This window comes from Scyliorhinus torazame, chromosome 4, assembly GCF_047496885.1.
Source record: "Scyliorhinus torazame isolate Kashiwa2021f chromosome 4, sScyTor2.1, whole genome shotgun sequence".
NCBI lineage: Eukaryota > Metazoa > Chordata > Chondrichthyes > Carcharhiniformes > Scyliorhinidae > Scyliorhinus > Scyliorhinus torazame.
In genome coordinates this window covers 185,941,354-185,963,098 of record NC_092710.1, presented here as the reverse complement: position 1 = coordinate 185,963,098, position 21,745 = coordinate 185,941,354, and the positions used below count along the sequence as shown (strand labels likewise).

Here is a 21,745-nt window from a genome sequence, read left to right as displayed (position 1 = left end):
CACACTAGTCTTTCACCTTCAAAAGAAATTCTGCCTTTCCACTCTTCCTACCAAAATGAATAATTTCACACTATCCCACATTATATAACATCGGTCATCTTCTTGCCAAAGCACTTAAGCAGTCTAAATCTCTCTGCAGCCTCTATACATCCTCCTCACAGCTTATTTTCACAGTCTTGTGTCATAAACAAATTTGGATTGTAAGTCGAACAACACTAAATCTTGTGGTACTGCACTAGTTACACCTGGTCACCCTGAAATAGCATGTTTATCTCATCTTTGTCTGTTAAACAATCCCGAATCCGCGCAAATATATTACTTCCAATCTCATGAGCTACAATTTTCCTTTCATAAAATCACAGTCGACTCGATCTAATCATATTGTGATTTTCTATCTTGCCATGTCATTCTTTCAGCTAGTAACTGGAAGTTTGGATGTTATCGGTCTCTCCCGAGATTGTAGTACCTTACATACCACAGATACTACTTTAGAGTATGATCAAGACCAATGATTCCACTATGCCGTGGCCACCTCTTAAAACCCTAGAATGTAGGCTATCTGATCCAGAGTATGTCAGCTTTTAACCCCATTAAACGATATTTTAAAAGTTACAAGAAACTTTCATTCTCAGTTTCATGGTGAAAACTGCATCAATGGTCTGCAAGGGCAACCACATAAAGTAACAGATTGCGAGTAGCAGTCATTTACATTTTTCAATAGCAGCACTTAGAAATGTTGGAAAACCAACTCCTGAAGCCTAGTCTCACAGCAACTACACTGTGATAATTGTAGCATAAAAACAATCTCAAATGTTAGTATTCATAGAAACTTGGTTTCAGATGTTTCTATGTGAGAGAAATATCACAGCAAAGGTTAGGACATTGTAATTGGTAATCAGACATATGGCTTGATATAAACTGAAACAAGCTCAAATGATTTACTTCAATATGGTAACATTTTGAAAACTCCAACTGTTGTCTTTACAAATTAATTATAATTGTAAGAATGCATTGTATTAATACCTCTGGAGCAAAATAGTCTGGGCGGATTTTTCCAAGGAGAGACAATGTCTGTCCTATTGTCTTCGCTCTATTAAGTGATAGTAAAATCTTCCTCATTTTTCTGCTGTGACGAATGGGAACATCTGACATGAACTCCACACCTCCAGCTATTACTGTTTCACACTGACCAGAGGCAATTAAGCCAACAGCTGCAATGCAAATACAACAACAAAGATTACTGATGAAAGTTAGAAATTGTTCGCAGAAGTTCGATTCCAAATGTAAAACCTCAAAAAGCTGGTTTTGTTGTAATCCATAAATATTTCAAACATTTTATTTAGGTCAGTTGATAAAATCAGAGTCCCATTCAAAGAGGCGTACAAAAACTTCCAAATTCGTTGAACTCAAGATCTCCAGCTAAAATTGGTTACCCTTCTAACACTGCACTTAATATGCCAAATTCTTTGCACTTGCCTGTGGTCATTGCCTGATTTGAGGAAATGCAAGCCATGGTTACTGTGTGGGATGGAGTTTTATCAGAAAACCCTGCTCCAAGAGAGGCCTGTTAAAACAATAGCAGTAATGAGTAAATGGGGCAACAGAAAAAAAGCTACATGTTGCATCATAATGTGAAATATATCTGTTTCAGGAGTCAAATGGAGTTAGCTCAGTCCCTGAAACAATTCTGTACTACAGAATAACATAGAACATACAGTGCGGGAGGCCATGCGGCCCATCAAGTCTGCTCCGACCCACTTAAGCCCTCACTTCCACCCTACCCCCATAACCCAATAACCCCTCCTAACCTTTTTGGACACCAAGGACAATTTAGCATGGCCAATAACCTGCAAGTCTTTGAACTGGGGGAGGAAACCGGAGCACCCAGAGGAAACACATGCAGACACGGGGAGAACGCGTAAACTCCACACAGTGACCCAGCGGGGAATCAAACTTGGGACCCTGGCGCTTTGACGCCACAGTGCTATCCACTTGTGTTACCGGGCTGCTGCAAAAATGATTTGTTTAATTTATAAAACCTGGTACAATGAAAGACATTCTTCAAAAATCGAGAGTTAAGCCACATTATTAGAACAATAGAGAGAAAACTTTGAACTTCATCTGAGCATCGCTATATATCTGACTTAAATATCACTTACCTTACAGCACAGGAGTCAATTGGAGTTGTCTTTCCTTATATCCTCTCTTTTCAAATATTTAATTAAGTATTGTTGTCTCTGCGTAACTGCCACTTGTAAAATAACCATGTCAAAAACATTTCTTCTAACTTCCCTTTCAATCTATTAATTGCAATCCTAACTGTGCTCTTGCATTATCAATTCACCAATTAGTGGAAACAAACTGTTACAATCTGCCCTGGTAATAATTTGGAAACCTCTATTAGTTCCCCTTGGCAATGTTTCCTGTGAAACGTGTGTTGGCATGTAGCCAGTATTTTCAATGAGAGTTCTGTTTAATTTCTTTTGCATGGCTGTGCATGCACAATATTTAAGTCGTAAAAAATATCAACCATTGTTTTCTTTCTTGGGAGTGAATAACATCCCAATTTTTCAAAAAGCATTTTATTGTGGACACTGAAAATCTGAAACAAAGACAAAAGACATTGGAACTCTCAGCAGGTTACGTACGGCAGCATCTGTAGAAAGAAAGTTAATGTTTCAGGTCTGTTAAAGATCAACTCTATTCTTCTCCACAGATACAGTCATAACTTCAGAGTAGGTCCAGTATCTTCTGTGTTGATCCAAATTTTTCAAGCTTTTTAATTCTAGTGAATCGTAACTGTACAATTTTCACTGGTCTAATATCCTCCATTCCGCGATACTGTACGCCTAGAACAAATTTCAGCGTAATAGATAGCTCAAAAATTCAATACTTCTTTGCTTTCGTATGCAATTTGCCTTCAAAATTTCTCTTTTTGGCCATTTGAATACCTGAATTTCCATCTTTAAAGATGAAATTCTGTGGAATGTCCTGTGGTGTGGGTTCCCATGCTCAGCTGCTTGTGGAGCACTGCCTTTGGTAGGAGTCCACTATGTGAACCACATGATCAAACTGCAAAGCTGAGCTCCGACGTGTATGCTCTCAATGCCAGGTATACATAATTTTGTAAGAACCTCTATTGGTGTTTTTTTCCTGCCATGCGATTTTGTAAATAGATTTGCAACACTCAACCTTTCAGCTCTTCCATTCTGGTAGCAGTGATGGATTCTCTTGCTATAATAGACGAGTGTTCATCAAAAAAATAGGTTTACAGCCTGGACTGATGTCCTCATGAGTTAGACCAAGTTTAGATTTGCATAACTAATGCAAATACTGCGACAAAGTCAATGTTAGATGAATGGATGGAGCATTAACTTTGTGTTGCACTCGCTTGTCCTAATGCACTTGACTCTGTTCTCCTCAAATATCAAATTACTTGATGAACCATAGAATCCCGATAGTGCAGGAGGCGGCGATTTGGCCCATTGTATCTGTACTCACCCTCCGAAAGAACACCCCACCTAGGCCTAATCCCCATAACTCTGCAACCCTATCTAACCTTTGGACACTTAGGGGCTATTTAGTATGGCCAAACCACCTAAGCTACAAATCTTTGGACTGTGTGAGGAAACAGAGCACCTGGATGAAACCCACGCAGATACGGGGAGAACATGCAAACTCCACAGTCACCCGAGGTTGGAATCGAACCTGGGTGCCTGGTGCTGTGATGCAGCAGTGCTAACCACTGTGCCACCCATAAGAGACTTCTCCATTTGGGTCTGTCCAGGATTGTTATTACCCGATGTTGGGATCCAGCTTGCAAGCTCTGAAATTCTGTGGGATGTCCTGTGGTGTGGGTTCCCATGCTCAGCTGCTTGTGGAGCACTGCCTTTGGTATGTGGGAATCCTCTATGTGAACCACATGACCAAACTGCAAAGCTGAGCTCCGACATGTATGCTCTCAATGCCAGGTATACATAATTTTGTAAGAAACTCTGTTGGTGTTTTTTTCCTGCCATGCGATTTTGTAAATAGATCGTAGACAGTGAAACTGCAAAACCTCTGCTTGCTTCGTAAGATGCCAGTAGGTTATCCAAGTCATGCACCCATAAAGAAGTGGTGCAAGAATGACTGCCTGTAGACTTTGATCTTAGCACGGAGACAAATTACATGCTTTTTCAGGATCTGTGAGTGAACCTGTCAATTGGTGAATTTGCTTTTGCCAGGTGATGGGTGATTTTGTCATTCAGCGCAGTGTTATTGGAGAGGGTACTACAAAGATAGCATTATTTCCTTACGGAACAGAGGGTGTGTTTTCTGGAGTGATGGTGGGGTCTTGGGCGATTGGCCAGGGGCATGTTCATGCAAGATCTCAGTCTTCTTCAGACTTGTCAGGCCAAATCGTTCTGAGGCTGTGGCAAAGTGATCAAGACTTTCAGTCTTCCTTAGCCTCAGGGGAGGTGCCAAAGGACTGGAGAATTGTAAGTCTTACACCCTTGTTCAGAAAAGTTGCAAGAATAGCCCCAGGAATTACAAGCCAGCCAGTTTAACTTCAGTGGTGAGCAAGTTTCTAGAAACACTTTTCGGGATAGAATTAGTCACATAGAAAACTGTAGATTGATTAGGAAGATCCAGCATGGATTTCTAAAGAGGAAAATGTGTGGAAGTAACTTGTTAGAATTTTTTGAAGAGGAAACAGAAAGGGTTGATGGGGTAATGCAGTGAACATGGACTTTCAAAAGGCATTAGATACAGTTCCACAAAACAGACTTGTGAGAAAACTTGAAGAAACAAAAAAAAAAGGACAGGAGCAACATGGATACAAAATTGGCTGAATAATAGGGTGTAGAGAGTAATGGTCAATGGGTACTTTTTGTGGCTATGGAAGTTCTGTAGTGGAGTTCCACAGGTATTGGGACCCTTGCTCTTCTTGATATATATTAATGATCTAGATCTTGGTATGCAGGGGACAATTTCAAAGTTTGTGGGTGGTACAAAACTTAGAAGTATTGTAAACTGTGAGAACAGTGCAGAACTTCAAAAGGATTGGCAGATTAAGTTCAAAACAGAAATGTGAGGTGATGCATTTTGGCGAGAAGAAAATGGGCAGACAACACAAAATAAGGGGTACTTTTCTTAACGGGGTTCAGGAGCAAAGGGTGAGTACGTGCATAGACAGATGGAGCAGCTAATAAAGCATATAGTACCCCGGGCATTATTAATAGTGGCACAGAGTACAAGAGCAAGGAGGTAATGCTCAACTTATGCAGGTCACTAGTTAGACCTCAGCTGGAGTATTATGTACAGTTCTGGGTGCTAAACTATTAGGAAGGATGTGAATGCATTGGAGAGAGAGTATAGAAGAGGTGTAGAAGAATGGTTCCAGGAATGAGAAACTTCGGTTAGGAGGATAGATTGAAGAGGTTGGGACTGCTCTCTTGGTTAGGAGAAGATTTGATAGAGGTGTAAATCATGAGGGGGCTGGACAGAGTAGATAGCGAAAAACTGTTCGTACACAAAAGGATCAAGAGCGAGAGCACAAATTTAAATGATTTGCTAAAGTAGCAAATGTGGTGCGAGAAAAATACGTTTTCACACGAGTAGTTTGGATGCAGAATGTACTGTCTGGAAATGTCGTGGAGGCAGGTTCAATGGAGGCATTCAAGAGGGCATTCGATGATTATTTGAATAGAAACAAGTGCAGAGTACAGGGTAAAGACCCAATTCAAAAGGCCCATTTGGAGAGCTGGCGCAGACGCACAATGGGCTAGGCAATTCTGTGATTCTGTGCTGAGGACTCCCAGGGCCATTCCCTCCTGATTGTATACCACTGTGCCGCCACCTCTGCAGGACATACCCAGGGATAGTTATGGTGGTGCCTGGGTCATTTCCTCTAAGGTATGATTCCATTGTCAGGCTGTTGCTTGACTAGTCTAAGAGATAGCTGTTTGTCAATTCCCCAATAAGGAGGACTTTGCAGGGTCGACTGGTCATCGTTTCCAAGTGGTCTAACCAGTTTAATCTGAAATTGAGTGGCTTGCTTGGCAATTTGGCAGTTCAGAGTCAACCACATTGCTGTGGGTCTGGAGTCACATGTAGACCAGAGCAGGTAAGCATGGTGGTTCCATCAGATGGGTTTTTACGACAATTGACAATAGTTTCAACAGCCATCTTTTAATTTTAATTCCAGATTTTTATTGAATTCAAATTCCACCATCAGCCGTGTTGAGGCGCAAATCCAGATCCAGTGACAATACCATTATGCCACCAGCTCCTCTATTGTATTTGTCCAAACTACAAACCCCCATATTTTCCTGTGGTCCACTGAATTTTTCTGGGTTTTTTTTGCTCCTTCATTTGCTATCAGAATACTTTGGTAGCAATCCTGTTGTGCTTGTACTTATACAAATAATTTAAACAGAAGTCAAACTAAGCATCCACGTGGATCTCGGGCAAACCACCGGCCACATCTCATACAGAGCTCAAGAAAATTCTCCTGAAATTCCTCCCCATCTCTGCCTTTAACCATAATATTTGCTTCATTCATTATTGGGATAGTTAAAGTTTCCCATTACCACTACTTTCTGGTTTTTGTATCTCTTGGTAACTTCTTTGCAAATCTTACCTCCCTCCCACTATTTGGCAGCCTGTAAAATGCACTTAATACTTCCTTTGTTGGTTCTGAGCTCCAATTAAATAGCATCTTTGATCTGTGAAGGACATTTTCTTTCCAACACCATATTTCCCTTCATTAAAATCGCCACTCCTCCTTTCCTATCTTTCCCAAATATCTTGCAACCAGAAATAATCATCTTTTTTTAGTTAGGCTTCAGTTGTTACTGCTATGTTACGATCCCAGTTGCTGTTAACTAGACGGGAAGCTCCCAGAATGGAACCCTGGCTTAAAGACCGTAACTTAAAAAAATGTGGAGAAACAGTCATAGGACCTCTGATTAGATTTAGCAAGAAAAACATTTATTAAAAATGAAAAAAAACTGGATGATACAATATACCTTACTCCCCCCCCCTCATAGGTTTTAAGATGAGCACAGATTACAATGTACATCTTAAACTACAATAGTCTCATTAACACAAAGTCCCTTTCCTAAGCACACAAGAAGACTGTAGGCAAATACTCTCCACTTGAAACCACAAGTGAATGTTTGCGGATGCCTCTTCAGAATCCCCCCAGATGAATGTTACGCGAGAGGCCACTTCCAAAAAAATGCTTTAAAATAAGAACGTAAGAACTAGGAGTAGGCCATCTGGCCCCTCGAGTCTGTATCAACATTCAATAAGATCATGGCTGATCTTTTTGTGGACACAGCTCCACTTACACGGCCGCTCATCATAACCCTTAATTCCTTTTCTGTTCAAAAATCTATCTATCTTTGCCTCAAAAACAGTCAACAAGGTAGCCTCAACAGCTTCACTGGGCAGGGAATTCCACAGATTTACAACGCATTGGGTGAAGAGGTTCCTCCTCAACTCAGTCCTGAATCTGCTCCCCCTTATTTGGAGACTATGCCCCTAGTTCTAGTTTCACCTGCCAGTAGAAACAACCTCCCTGCATCTATCTTAACTATTCCCTTCATAATTTTATGTTTCCATCTTCTTTCATAATTATGCTTTCTTTTAGCAGTTTGCATTCCGAAATCCAGACCAGGTTTTTCCAAATGGCATTTTAGCAAAGCTTCCGTTCCACTTTTAACAGCGAATCCAATCCAGGGTTGTACACCAATCCCCAAGTTTCCTTTTAATTGTCTGCTGTGCAAACAGTTCACAATTGTTTTAACTCTCGATTCCCAAGAATCAAATGTTTGATTTAGCTTTGAAGGCTACTGTCCCACTTTAAATCTGGTTACTGCAATTATTTCTTTAATTCAGAACATTTTGTTTACCCTTCCTTGAATTTTTCTGAATAATACCTTGGTTTCTGTTCACTTAACTCCAGTCGTCTTAAAAAACTTTCTTTCTGTTCCAATCCCCTCGTTATTTGGACTATAACTTGTACTTTATAAAACCTGCCTATTTGCAGCTCTCATCCTGTCCCATCGTTCTTCAGGCAGAATTGAGAGATATTCACTTCCCCGAGGTCCAGTCTTCAACTGACCACAAATTCAGCTGAAATTAAAACGTAAAAACATTGCTCCCTTACAAGGCCCAAGTTGCTAAGCAATGCCTGCATATCTCTACTGACCTATTTATTCTTCATGCCATAGCCATCTCCAAGCACAATAGAAACATTTGGAACCGAATCAACCCCCACACATACAAATACGTTTGTCCAGCATGAATCTAACTATTGGTTTTATCCTTCCAGGCACAGAAACATTAAATTAAACCCACACCTTATTTCTAATGTTTACCAATACAAATCCCTTGAAATTACATATGATGTAGTTGTTTTCCTAACCAGTATTGCTACATATCTCATTGTATTAACCACACATTTACATACATGCCGAGCAGAAGTATTTGTATTTTCTATTATCTCACCTAATTCTATATTATTTAGAATTGTCTTTCTCAGTCTTCTGTGCGCCTTGCTTCGGACTTTATCAATACTGTATTTTGGTGGCCAAACCTCCACTGAACAGGTCCTTCATGCCACAAAACTGGTTACAATGTCCCAGGAATCTGAACGTCCTCCCTCTTGCACCATAATTCTAGTCACATATTAATTTAAAATTCTTCCAGTTTCTACTCTCATAGCCTGTTGCACTGGGAAGTAATCCAGAGATGCCTACCAGGTCCTGCTTTTTAAATTTACTTCCTAGCTCCATAATCTCGGACTGCCAGACCGTAATCATTTTCCTCCCTATGTTGTCAGTCTACGACATTTGGTCCTTCCCTTTCCCCACAAAATGTTCTTTCTGCAAACTCACTGTAATGAGAAACAATCCTCCATAGGTAAAAATATTTTGTGAAACTAGGTTAAATTCTGTAACTTACATTCTTGCAATACTGTGACAAAGAAAATCCAGGCAGAAATATTACCATAACCCATATTCCACAAATTTGAAAAATAAATTTACCATTTGTCTTTGCTTTCTGTCTCAAAGTTTTGGTTAAAAGTCTAGGGTTAACTCTCAAAACTACACAATATTATTTTCAACAAAAGCCATCAGCTTGCTCTGAAATCTAAATTTGATTTGGTGTACTACTCTTCGTGACTTAAGACTCAAGTAATAGTAATTGCTGAGATATGAAGTATTCGGTTACATCCTGTGAACCATGCTATCATTTAACTAAATATTGGGCAGAAAGAGGTACATTTTGGATTTGTAGGATACATTGTGTCCACTTACAAGTGTGAACGTTGACATTAAACTAGAGAAAACATCAAGTGTACAAACTGTGACATCAATCCTTTTACATTACTGTGCTGTCAACGGTCGCAAGACATTTTGTATTGGGGAAAAAAATAAAAACAAAATTAACAACTACTTTAAATTATAATATTCTTACATACCTCACGAGCAACATTGCTCGTTTTGACCTCCTGAATAACAGTACCAAAGACTATGTATTCAACGTCTGCTTTTGGAATGCTAGTCCTTGTAAGTAGTCCCCTATGTGAATAAAAATGTTGTCAGTTTCCATAATGAGTTTAAATATTCTAAAATGGAACACAATATATATATATGCAAGAATTCCAAACTTTGATCAGCCCACTTACTGTAGCACTGCTCTGGCCAAATCATGCGGCATCAAATCTGCGTACCTACAAGAGCACAGACTCAATTTATTATCAACATGTAATTAAGTTTTAAAGAGTTACATAAAAATCCATTCTGGTAACAAACGGAATTATACTTGGCACTGAACTATTCATGTCTTGAAATTCAACTTGCCCACTAGCCACTAGCAGATTTATTCTTTTAGTTACTTGAATTGGAAAGGATTATTTTCCTTCTGATAACACTTCCCTTGCAATAATACTCCTATCCTTCATTATTATTCTGCAGATGCATAGTAAGGATATTACTGGACTCAGCTGCTTTGGTTGCCACGGTTAAACATATGTAAATTCAGGCAAACAACAAGCACTCAAGCCGCAGCTGCAAATGCAATATAAACTCGCATTAATGGCTATCTTCATGGGATGGAGATGCCGGCGTTGGACTGGGGTGGGAGAAAAGGGAAGGACGGCGAGGCAAAGAAGAAAATATAAATACAAATTCCATGCTCCAACAAAGTCATGGCCTGATGACCCCATAAACAAGCTTTTAGATACCAAGGGCTGGATTTCTGTCTTCGAGACAGGAATCAGGAGTCGGGCATTTTCCCAACTCCATCCTGGCAGTGCATGCCTATTGCATTTTCATCTCAAGGAGGTGGGCGCAGGCTGGAAAGGGGCCTGCTGCCTCCCAAAATGGTCATGAAGGAGCAAGGAATGCCAAGGCAGGCAGGTTAGAAGGCAACTGTAGCAACGGAAGCAGGACAGTGCCCTTTGATCAATCACTTGAAAACAAACTTCAAACCATACAAAAGCCTTGAATACATACCTAAATACTTAAAAACATATCATACAAATGGGCTGAATGGCCTCCTATGCCGTAAATGATTATTTTCTTTTTATAAATTTAGAGTACCAATTCATTTTTTCCAATTAAGGGGCAATTTAGTGTGGCCAATCCATCTACCCTGCACATGTTTGGGTTGTGGGGGCGAAACCTGCGCAAACATGGAGAGAATGTGCAGAGTCCACACAGACAGTGACCCAGGGCCAGGATCGAACCTGGGACCTCGGCGCATGAGGCATCAGTGCTAGCCACGCCGCCACCGTGCTGCCCTGCCATAAATGATTATGTGAACACCTAAAAACACTGTTTAAACTTATCTTTCAAAAGGCTCCTGATTCCAGACCAGATATTTCCTATGGTTCACGTCTCCTCTGAGAAGCGGTGAGCTTGGTTTCCTGCATTGGCCGGCCTAACTCGACCAGATTTGCAAAGGGGGTGGTGGTGTGAAATGCCAACCTCTATAATACAGCCGGCAATGTCAGGGGTACTGCCTGCAGGCTCACAGTTTTCACCTTTATCCATGCTGGCACAAATTACCGCAGACAAGAATCGGGGCGGGAATCCCGGAATCGGGTTGTACCCACATTTATAATTTCCTTTCACCTCTGATTCGACACAGAAACGTGAAAATCTATCCCCAAGTGCAATGAGCAGGTTCAAATGACATAACCCTCATCACTTACGTGGTACCAGACATCAAGAATGGAATTCGGACACCGTCAACCAGGACAACATTTCTCAACCCTGGTTTTGCTAGAGTTTTCTTACTGGCTGATTGTACTGTTGGACAGAATTTTAAGACAATGTAAACTTACATCACCAAACCCATTAAGAGTCAAAGTCAAACATCCAACTAACCAGTAAATGCATGCCAGTGATGAGAAAAATCTGTATGAAAGCACTGTACCTTGAGACGGAGTGTGAGATACTGAGCTCAACAAACGTGCATCTAGTTTCAAAAGAATGATATTATCAGTAACCTTTCAGCTCATTTGTCTCATTACAGTTGTCAGAAACAACTCATGTTTGTAAAGCACCTTTAACATAACAAAACATCCCAAGACACTTCACAGGAGTATTATACAAAGCAAAATTAGGCACTGGGTCAGATAAAGTTCTTTCTGCCCTCAGTAAAACGCTGAGTCGGGATCGTAGTTATTGATTTATTTTATTTCAAATAGCTTGCAAGCTTGACTCACTCTGATAACAGCAGGACCAACACTGTTCCTGAGATCCCCAGAGCAAGTGAGTGAAAACAAAGCACCTAACATTTTATACACATGAACATAAGAATCAAGTTTCACACACGACCAAATAAGGCAAGATGGCAAATGCAAAGCTCCCAAAGGCTTTCCCACACATTCCTCGACCTGGCCATATAAGCTGATCTTCACAATTACTGATCTTAATAGGCTCATTCCATATTCCTCAGCTCTCTGGGGCCCCTTTCACCCAGCATCCTCTGCACCATCCTCTGCACAAAGAAACAGTCCTAATTGCTGCCCATCCCACTTCTTCCTGCCTTGAATCCCACTTGCAGGCTGCACATTAAGATTTTACTCCTAACCTGGCCTAACTACCCATCATGCTTTCTGTTAATTTCCTCAATTTGACTTGATTCATTATTGTCACATGTATTGGTATACAGTGAAAAGTATTGTTTCTTGCACACTGTACAAAATGCATACCGTACAGAGGGAAGGACGGAGAGACTGCAGAATATAATGTTACAATTATAACAAGGTGTAGAGAAAAGATCAACTTAATACGAGGTAGGTCCATTCAAAAGTCTGATGGCAGTAGGGAAGAAACTGTTTTTGAGTCGGTTGGCACGTGACCTCAAACTTTGGTATATTTTTCCTGACGGAAGAAGGTGGAAGGGAGTATGTCCGTGGTGTGTGGGGTCCTTAATTATGCTGGCTGTCTTTCTGAGGCAGTGGGAATTGTAGACAGAGTCGATGGATGGGAGACTGGTTTGCGTGATGGATTGGGCTACATTCACAACCTTTTGTAATTTCCTGCGGTCTTGGGCAGAGCAGGATCCATACCAGGCTGTGATACAACCAGAAAGATTGCTTTCTATGGTGCATCTGCAGAAGTTGGTGAGTGTCGTAGGTGACAATACAAATTTCCTTAGTCTTCTGAGAAAGTAGAGTTGTTGGTGGGCTTTCTTAACCAGAGTGTCGGCATGGGGGGGGACCAGGTCAGGTTGTTGGTGATCTGGACACCTAAAAACTTGAAGCTCTCGACCCTTTCTATTTAGTTCCCATTGATGAAGACAGGGGCATGTTCTCCACTACGCTTTCTGAAGTCAATGACAATCTCCTTCGTTTTGTTGACATTGAGGGAGAGATTATTGTCGTCGCACCAGTTCACCAGATTCTCTATCTCATTCCTGTACTCTGTCTCGTCATTGTTTGAAATCCGACTCACTATTGTGGTGTCATCAGCAAATTTGAAAATCGAGTTGGAGGGGAATTTGGCCACACAGTCATAGGTGTACAAGGAGTATAGTAGGGGGCTGAGGACACAGCCTTGTGGGGCACCGGTGTTGAGGATGATCGTGGAGGAGGTGTTGTTGCCTATTCTTACTGATTGTGGCCTGTGGGTTAGAAAGCTCGGGATCCAGTCGCAGATGGAGGAGCCGAGGCCAAGGCCACGGAGTTTGGAGATGAGTTTCGTAGGAATGATGGTGTTGAAGGCTGAGCTGTAGTAGATGATAAATGTTTGGCGGGAGAGGGGGGTTTTAAGGCAAGCTTCTTAAAGGAGGAAAGCTAAAGGAGAAGACCTGAGTGTTAGGAATACAAAAGTCATTTTAAGGGAATTATATTTACAATGGTAAACTTTAGAAATAATGCATAGTTCTAGGTGTGTTTAATGTAATATTTCTGTGCCTGGAGGGCAAAACCTAGTTAGATACATGCCTGACAAAGGTGTTGGTATGCATGGGGGTTGGTTAAGTTCCAACTAGGTTTCTATTGTGCTCAGAGGGGGCTACGGTGTGAAAAATAAATATAAGGCATAAGCTTGTCTTTGCTTAGCAACTGGTGGTCCTTGTATGGTAAAAAGCTTGTAAATGTTTGTTTAAGTAATTTAAGAGCAGAGTTAGAGATGTTCACTCGGGGAGTGAACATCTCTAACTCTGCCAGAAGACTGGACAGAATGGGAGCTGCAAAGAGGCAGTCTTCCTAAAGTACAAGTTACAGTCCAGATAACCGGGAGTTGGGACAGAAAGATGGTCGAAGAAGTCTGGAGTTAAGAGTCATTTGGAAATCCTGGACTGGATTTCGGAATGCAAACCACCAAGGACAGCATAATAATAATCATAGAATTTACAGTGCAGAAAGAGGCTATATGGCCCACCGAGTCTCACTGGCCCTTGGAAAGAGCATCCCATTTAAGCCCACACTTCCAATCTATCCCCATAACCCAGTAACCCCACCCAATAATAATAATCTTTATTATTGTCACAAGTAGGCTTACATTAACACAGCAATAAAGTTACTGTGAAAATCCCCTAGTCACCACACTCCGGCACCTGTTCAGGTACACTGAGGGAGAATTCAGAATGCCCAATTCATCTAACAGCACGTCTTTCGGGACTTGTGGGAGGAAATCGGAGCATTCGGAGGAAACCTACGCAGACACGAGAGAACGTGCAGGCACCACACAGAGCCCCAAGCTGAGAATTGGACCTGGGACCCTGGCACTGTGAAGCAACAGTGTTAACCACTGTATTACCATGTCTCTTCGAGTTATAGAGAGTCAGAGTTTTACAGCACGGAAAGAAGCCCTTCACACATCACGTCCACGACGACCATCAAACACCTAACTATTCTAATCACATTTCCCTGCACTTGGTCCGTAGCCTTGGATGAAATGGCATTTCAAGTGCTCATCTAAATACTTCTTGAAAGTTGTGAGGGATTTGTCTCTACCATCCTTTCAGGCAATGAGTTCCAGGTTCACCCTCTGGGTGAAAAGGTTTTTCCTCACATCTCCTCTGAACCTCCTGCCCCTTCCCTTATGCCCTCTGGTTACTGACCCCTCCACTAAGGGGAAAAGTACCTTATTATCCTTCCCATCTTTGTCTCTCTTTATTTTATACACCTCAATCACCCCCGCCCCCCCCCTCAACCTTCTCTGCTCCAGGGAAAACAACCCCAGCCTATCCAGTCTCTCGTTAGCTGAAAGGATCCAGCCCAGGCAGCAACCTGGTGCATCTCCTCTACACCTTCTCCAGCGTAATCACTTCATTTCTATGGTGTGGTGACCAGAACTGTACACCGTACTCCAGCTGGGGCCTAACCAGCATTTTGTGCAGCTCCAGCATAACCTACCTGCTCTTATATTCAATACCTTGGTTAATAAAGGCAAGAATCCTATAGGCCTTCTTAACCATCTTATCTATCTGTCCTGCTGTCTTCACAGATCTGTGAACATGCACACCAAGGTCCCTTTAATTCTCCGTTCTTCCCAGGGTCTGACCATTCGTTGTATATTCCCTTGCCTTGTTAGTCCTCCCAAAATGCATTACCTCACAATTTTCATGGTTAAATTCCATTTGCCACTCTTCTTCCCATCTAACCAACTCGTCTATATCGTTCTGTAATCTAAGGTCTTGCTCCTCACTATTTACCATAATCACAAATATTTGTGTCATCTGCGAACTTACTTATTATACCTCCTCCATTCACATCCAAATCATTAAAATATACTACAAAGGAACCGAGCACCGATCCCTGCGAAACACCACTGGACACAGGTTTCCAGTCACAAAAACCTTCAACCATCACCCTCTGCCTTCGACCACTAAGCCAGTTTTGGATCCAGTTTGCCAAATTGCCCTGGATCCCATGGGCTCTTACCTACTTCAGCAGCCTCCCATGTGGGACCTTGTCAAAAGCCTTACTAAAGTCCATGTAGACTACATCAACCACACAACCTACATATACACACCTAGTCCCTCCAATAATTCAATCAAATTTGTAAGACAAAACAATGGTGACTATCCTTGATTGATTGATCCTTGCCTGGCCAAGTGGAAATTAATTCTGTCCTTCAGAATGTTTTCCAGTAGTGTCCCTACCATTAAAGGCTCACTGGCTTGTAATTTCCTGGTTTGTCCCTGTTTCCCTTCTTGAATAATGGCACCACATTAGCTGTCCTCCAGTCCTCTGGCACTACTCTTGTAGCCATGATGTAGAGATGCCGGCATTGGACTGGGGTGAGCACAGTAAGAGATGTTACAACACCAGGTTAAAGTCCAACAGGTTTGGTTCAAATCACTAGCTTTCGGGGCACCTGAGGAAAGAGCAGTGCTCCGAAAGCTAGTGATTTGAAACAAACCTGTTGAATGTTAACCTGGTGTTGTAAGACTTCTTACTCTACTACTACTACTCTTGTAGCTAGAGAAGATTTGAAAATTTTTGGCAGTGCCGTTGCAAGCTCCTCCCTTGCCTCCCACAGCAACCTTGGATACATCTCATCTGGCCTTGGGGATTTATCAACTTTTAAGCCCGTTAAAACTGTCAATAGCTCCTCCCTCTCAATGTTAAGTTGTTCAAGAAAATCACAATGCGGCTGCCTGATTTCTAATCTACATCATCCTTCTCCGTAGTGAACACAGCTGCAAAGTACTCATTTAATACCTCACCTATATCTTCCGGTTCCACACACAAATTGCCACATTGTCCCTAATAGGCCCTACTCTTATCCTGGTCAACCTCCTGCCCTTAGTATACTTATAAAATACCTTTGGATTTTCCTTTATTTTACCCGCCAGTGCTTTTTCATAGCCCCTATTATGAGAGAATAATTTAAAGTGTGTGTTTGGGATAGGAGTTTGGAAACTCTCAAGTGACAATCATCTGGGTGGATTCAGAGGAGAAAATCACAGAAACTAATGGTTTTAGAGCAAAGTCGTCTTGTGTACTTAAAAGGGACTTTTTGTGTTAATGAGACCACTGTAGCTTAAGATGTACTTTGTAATCCATGATAATCTTTAAATCTATGTATATTTGTTAAGATAAGGGACAAGTAAAGGAGTATTATATTATAATCCAACATTTCATGTTTAATAAATGTGTTTTTTTGTTGCTAAAACTAATTAGCAGTCCTGTGATTCACTTCCTCCACTTTTATGAAAGAAAAGTAAAAGTTACAGTCTTTTGAGCCAGAGTTCCATTCTGGGGTCTTTCTGTCCAGTTATCACACCAACTCGGATCATAACATTAAGGATTAGGCAGTTGAACATATGAACATAAGAAATAGAAGTAGCAGACCTTGCAGAAATATTCTCTTTAATTTACTCCATCCACATGCGGAATTAATTGTTAGGTGCATTAATATCAAGGTAATGGTGGATGTGTGCTACCAGTAGAAACAAAAAAAACCTACGTAGAATTTTTTTAAAAGTTACCACAGGCATGGAAGAAAGAGTACCATTCCCAGCCATTGACACTAACATTCTGGTCCACAATTTACCACTACACTACCATACATGAAAGAGCATTTGTTAGTTTTCATATTGTAGCTTGTATTTATTTTAGTCACTTGACAGAAGTTGAATTGGTAGTCATGGCGCAAGACACAAGGATTTTTTGTTATCATTTGGCAAATTTAAAATAGAAAGGGTGACGGTGGTTTGCCTTTTGAAATAATAAAAAAAAGTGTCTCTGAATTTGGAGAGGGGTTGGCTCTTGTGAACTAGAGGGTGAAGGTCAGAGAAACACAGTCAACTTGTAAATTAAGTGAGTATTGATGGGGAAAATACATCTTGGAATTGGGGAAGGCAGTGTTGTGGTGAAAAGAGAATAGAATCCCATTATGGTGGTGGAAGTAGTTTTGGGGGAGGGAGTGGCATTTATTTTACCGACAATTTGTTTTAAGATTAAAAATCTGTGAATTGCAATGAAATGAACCAGTTCACCGCTTTTAAAGTAAACCATCTTTCCCAGTATTAGAAAAGAGAATTGGGGAGAAGTAGTGCATGGAAGTAGGCACTGTTTAAAATGTCACAAGACATAATTTCACTAGACTCTTTGCATTATCATTTGGCGATCTGAGCTAGGAATCTAAACCTTTTCACAAACTCCCTGGAAATACCCTTGTGTTTTTAATGTGTTGAATATCTTTGGGATTAATCCAGCTGAAAAGTACAATCAAATCGGTGGTATTAACTGGCCTAAAAAATACACCTACTAACTCCCAATAACTTCCTAACTCTTATAACTTACCTCCTTGATCGCTGTTTTCTACCTCCAACTCCCAACATCCCATCTAACCCTCCACTTTATTCCCTGACTACATCTGCCACTTCCCTCCCATTTGCCACATAACTCCCTGATCCCACCACTTGACACCTTGCCTTCATTAACCATCGTTCTGAGCAAGACCTCAGCAGAGGGCTGTGGCTGGGAGGAATTGAGTGAGGGAGTGGAAGAGGCTGCAAGTTGGAGGATCGGGGAGGGAAGCTGCGAGCAGAAGGGCGGGTGAGTGAGCTATAGAAAAGACAAATGCTAACATAGCTTCTTTCCCAATGACTGATGTAAGGCTGTCTGGTCTGTAGTTTCTGGGTTCTCTCACTGCTTCCTTGAAAAGCAATGTTACATTTGTCAACTTTCAATCCGTTGGAACTATTCCAGAATCTAGGAAAATTTGGAAAGTCAGAGCCAGCACCACTGTTTCTATAGCTATCTCCATCAGGTATGAGAGTTTGACAGAGTTTAGTCCCTATGTTTCTCTGGTACCTTTTCCCTACCGATATGAATTACTTTAATTTCCTCATTTTTTAGCTTCTAGAACACCCTCAAGCTGTGATATGAAACATGTTTTCTACTGTGAAGTCAAAAAATATTTGTTCCATGTCTCGGCCATTTCTTCATTCCTAATGATAAGTTTATCTGTCCCTGCTGCCAAGGGCTTAACATTTATTTACTTTAGCGACTCGCTTTCTTTTTCTATACTTGTAATTTAGTCCGTTTATAAAAATAAAATTACTGGCTAGTTTACTCTCATATTCTATTCTTCGCCGATTATCTTTTTTTGGTGGTCCTTTGCTGGTTTTATCTAAAAAATTCAAAATCCTCAAGACTTACTACTATCCATTGCAACATTAGGGGCCATAACCTCCGACTCGAGTCGGAAAGAGATGACCTGCAGCATTGGAAGAGTTTAATGCGTACCTAGCTTGGAAACGGGACTAAAACCTCCAATCGCCAGAGCTGCTTGGGGCATCAAAAGACTCCTCGCTAGCCCAGCGCAGTCCAGTGTGGTGGATTCAAAGAGGCCAAGACCCCTTTTTACTACACTAGATGCTGTAAAGCGGCTAAATTTAAAGGGCACAGTAAAATTAACATGCCAGCGAGACGGAATATGACCAAGGTAAGTGGATGGGATTTGTGCGGTCTGGGTGAGGGATTTGGAGGTTAGTGGTGATCGGAGGTCAGGATGGTGAATCAGTTGGGAGTCAGGTCGGGTTTGGTGGGGGGTCATTTTGAGAGAGAGTCAATAAAGCAGAAAGTATCATGGGTTTCATTAATTGGAGCATCAAGTACAAATGTAAGGGGGCCATGTTGAGCATGTATAAGGAACTAGTTAGGCCTCATCTCGAGTATTATGTCCAGTTCTGGGCACCATCAGTGAAAGTACAGAGGAGATTCACAAAACCTATTCCAGCATAAACAACTGTAGCTATGAGGATAGACGGGAGAAGTTGGGTCGGTTTTCCTTGGAGAAAAGAATTGATCGAGGTATTCAAGATCCTGAGGGGCATGGACAGAGTGAATAATGAGAAACTGTTCCTTCTCAGGTGTACATCAAGAACTAGAGAGCACAGATTCAAAAATAGAAGGAAAACGTTTTCATGGTTGTAGTCTCGAAGGAATTTCCTGAGAGGGCGATGGAGGCATGTTTGATTGATGTATTTAAAAGGGAATTGGATTACTGTCGGAAAAGATTACAGAGATAGGCAGGGGAGTAGGATTAGGTAGAATGCTCTTTCAGAGATCCAGCGCAAACTCGATGGGCTGAATGGTCTCCATCTGAACTGTAAAGATTCGGTGATTAAATATCCTTACAAATCTTTACATTATTATTTTTAGTTTCTCAGGTTAAAATAAGCAAATTTTAATTTCAGGGACGTAGTAATAAGGTTCTCAAGCATTGCCACATAGCTTTACAATGATTTTCCTGAACGTTACATAATTGGTGTGACATGAAACAAACACATTCATGAGAACAGTGTATAGAGATGTGAAAATACACATATAAATGGTGCATCTTTCCATTCTCTCCCAGACAGCACAATTACAATCAATGTCAGCTGGGGCCTAATCATTTCACTCAGCCATTTACTTAGATGCCTACAACATAACGGAGGAATCACGTTCCTTCTTAGCAAGGCACCAAATCCTCCCAAACAGCACAGCTAAGAATGGGCACTCTGTATGAGGGCAGGTGAACCTGCATTCTCCCATTCAATGGTTTCTTACATTCATGCTCCAGCAGGTGCCACCACTGATAATACCAGACATTAAAACAATAGATTACTGAATGAGGTGTTTATACAAACTGTGAGAAAAATGGTAACGACCCAATTGTAATATATTGCAATGGTTTGTTACTTTTAAATATAAGTGCTTCCAAAATATAGGATTTTTAAAAAAAATAACACATTTTAATCAAGCATCCTCACTTTAATCGGCATAAGATGAGGTTTATCTGCATATTATCCTTTCTCACCAAAAGTGGGAGAGCAAATAAGCGTTTCAAAACCCCTTCTACTTCTCCTTTCTCCCCTTATAGTATGCAATTTTGGGAGGAGGTATGCTCACCCAGATGAGTCATAATGGTGGGATCTCAATACCCAAAGAAAGAAACAAACAGAAGATGGCAGTTAAATTTCACAGCTCAAAAACAATTTTGTGGAAATGAAAAATTTCCAAAATAGTACTATGCACAGACTTACTTAACTTTGCAGACTTACTTAACTTTGCAGTCCAGGACACACTGGTTGAGACATTTCTGAATGCGTGAGCCAACATGGAAGCCATGATCAAAAGGTTAAAATCTATTGAAGAAAAGCAAATTTTGATCATGACTGATGCTCAACAATAATCTAAAGTTGCCCATTTCTCCCCAACAGAAGTAATTTGAACAAAAACGAAAATAAATTTCTAGGCACATAATTTCTGTCTAAGGAGATGATCGGTGAGTGACAAAATGACGAACGGTAATGCCACAGCTTCAAAAAGTCATGGTTTCACCTTCATATGAATGTGAAGATGCAATTAATATCTCACTCGTGTATCAAAATATTTTAAAAATCACACCGCTGGCCAAGATATTCCAGACATACAGTACAGCAAAAACAATACAAAAGTCCAAGGAAAAGCTATGTGGAATGTACATCAACACAAGGTCAACACCTACTGTGGGGTGACTTAACCACCAAAATGATTAGCATGGTTTTAGCAAAAGTAAACCAGCTTCATGCATTCACACTTTTACCTGGGTAAAAAAACAGAAAAGATTGAATGGTAAAACTGTCTTAGCAAAAGATGTACCAAAGCACCATAACAATGGCAATGTCACAGCTTTGTAATGGTCACCTCAGGAGTGAAAACATTTACCACCATTAGGCATAACATATCCTTTCAGATCAGGCAACAATATGCAGCATTACATTCAGGTCACATGAAAACCAACAATTACAGCTGTTTTGTAGAAATGATAAACTTGACGGAGAGGTGAGCGTTGAAGTTCTCACCTGTGGCACTATAATACTTGACGTACTGTGGTAAGCATTTGCAAACAACGATAAAGCAAAACGCCTCTACCAGCAAAAATAAATAAATAAAACCACAAATAGGACGAAGTTGCTTGGACTTTTAGGGCCAACATACCATGGGTCAAGGCTGCAAGGGGACAGTTTGGACACCCCTGGTGACATCACGATAAATTAAATTATGGAACAATGTAATTTACATGAAGGGATTTACTGATATCCTATTTACTAGCGGTGCGTAATCAATCAAATAAATCTTGCTTGAAAAGGTTCCCAAGCTAAGCACAGCATTATAATTTAAACAGCATACAGCAGCTTCCTGTACGAGCAGTCAATGGTCATGAACAGTTACAGAGCGCGCAGACGTCACAGAGGTTGACAGTGAGCCGCCGGTGCAACCTGCCGACCACAGGCAGCAAGTGTGGCT

General features: G+C 41.0%; 1 protein-coding gene across 6 annotated transcripts in view; it reads right to left on the bottom strand.

The window, feature by feature from the left end:
* The window catches only part of hadhb (hydroxyacyl-CoA dehydrogenase trifunctional multienzyme complex subunit beta), a 52,067-nt gene that overhangs the window by 29,826 nt on the left and 496 nt on the right, over positions 1-21,745 (bottom strand). The window contains exons 1-8 of one of the 6 annotated variants that reach the window (XM_072498995.1): positions 21,301-21,481; positions 20,500-20,601; positions 11,437-11,478; positions 11,213-11,309; positions 9,683-9,727; positions 9,476-9,575; positions 1,477-1,564; positions 1,024-1,211 (exon numbers count right to left, since the gene is read on the bottom strand). In XM_072498995.1, the coding sequence (XP_072355096.1) occupies positions 1,024-1,211; positions 1,477-1,564; positions 9,476-9,575; positions 9,683-9,727; positions 11,213-11,309; positions 11,437-11,478; positions 20,500-20,584 (645 nt within the window). In that variant the 5' untranslated portion in view covers positions 20,585-20,601; positions 21,301-21,481. Of the gene's footprint in view, positions 1-1,023; positions 1,212-1,476; positions 1,565-9,475; positions 9,576-9,682; positions 9,728-11,212; positions 11,310-11,436; positions 11,479-20,499; positions 20,602-20,963; positions 21,013-21,300; positions 21,482-21,745 lie in introns of those variants that run through there. The other 5 variants (XM_072498997.1, XM_072498992.1, XM_072498993.1 and 2 more) reach the window with 5 other exon arrangements.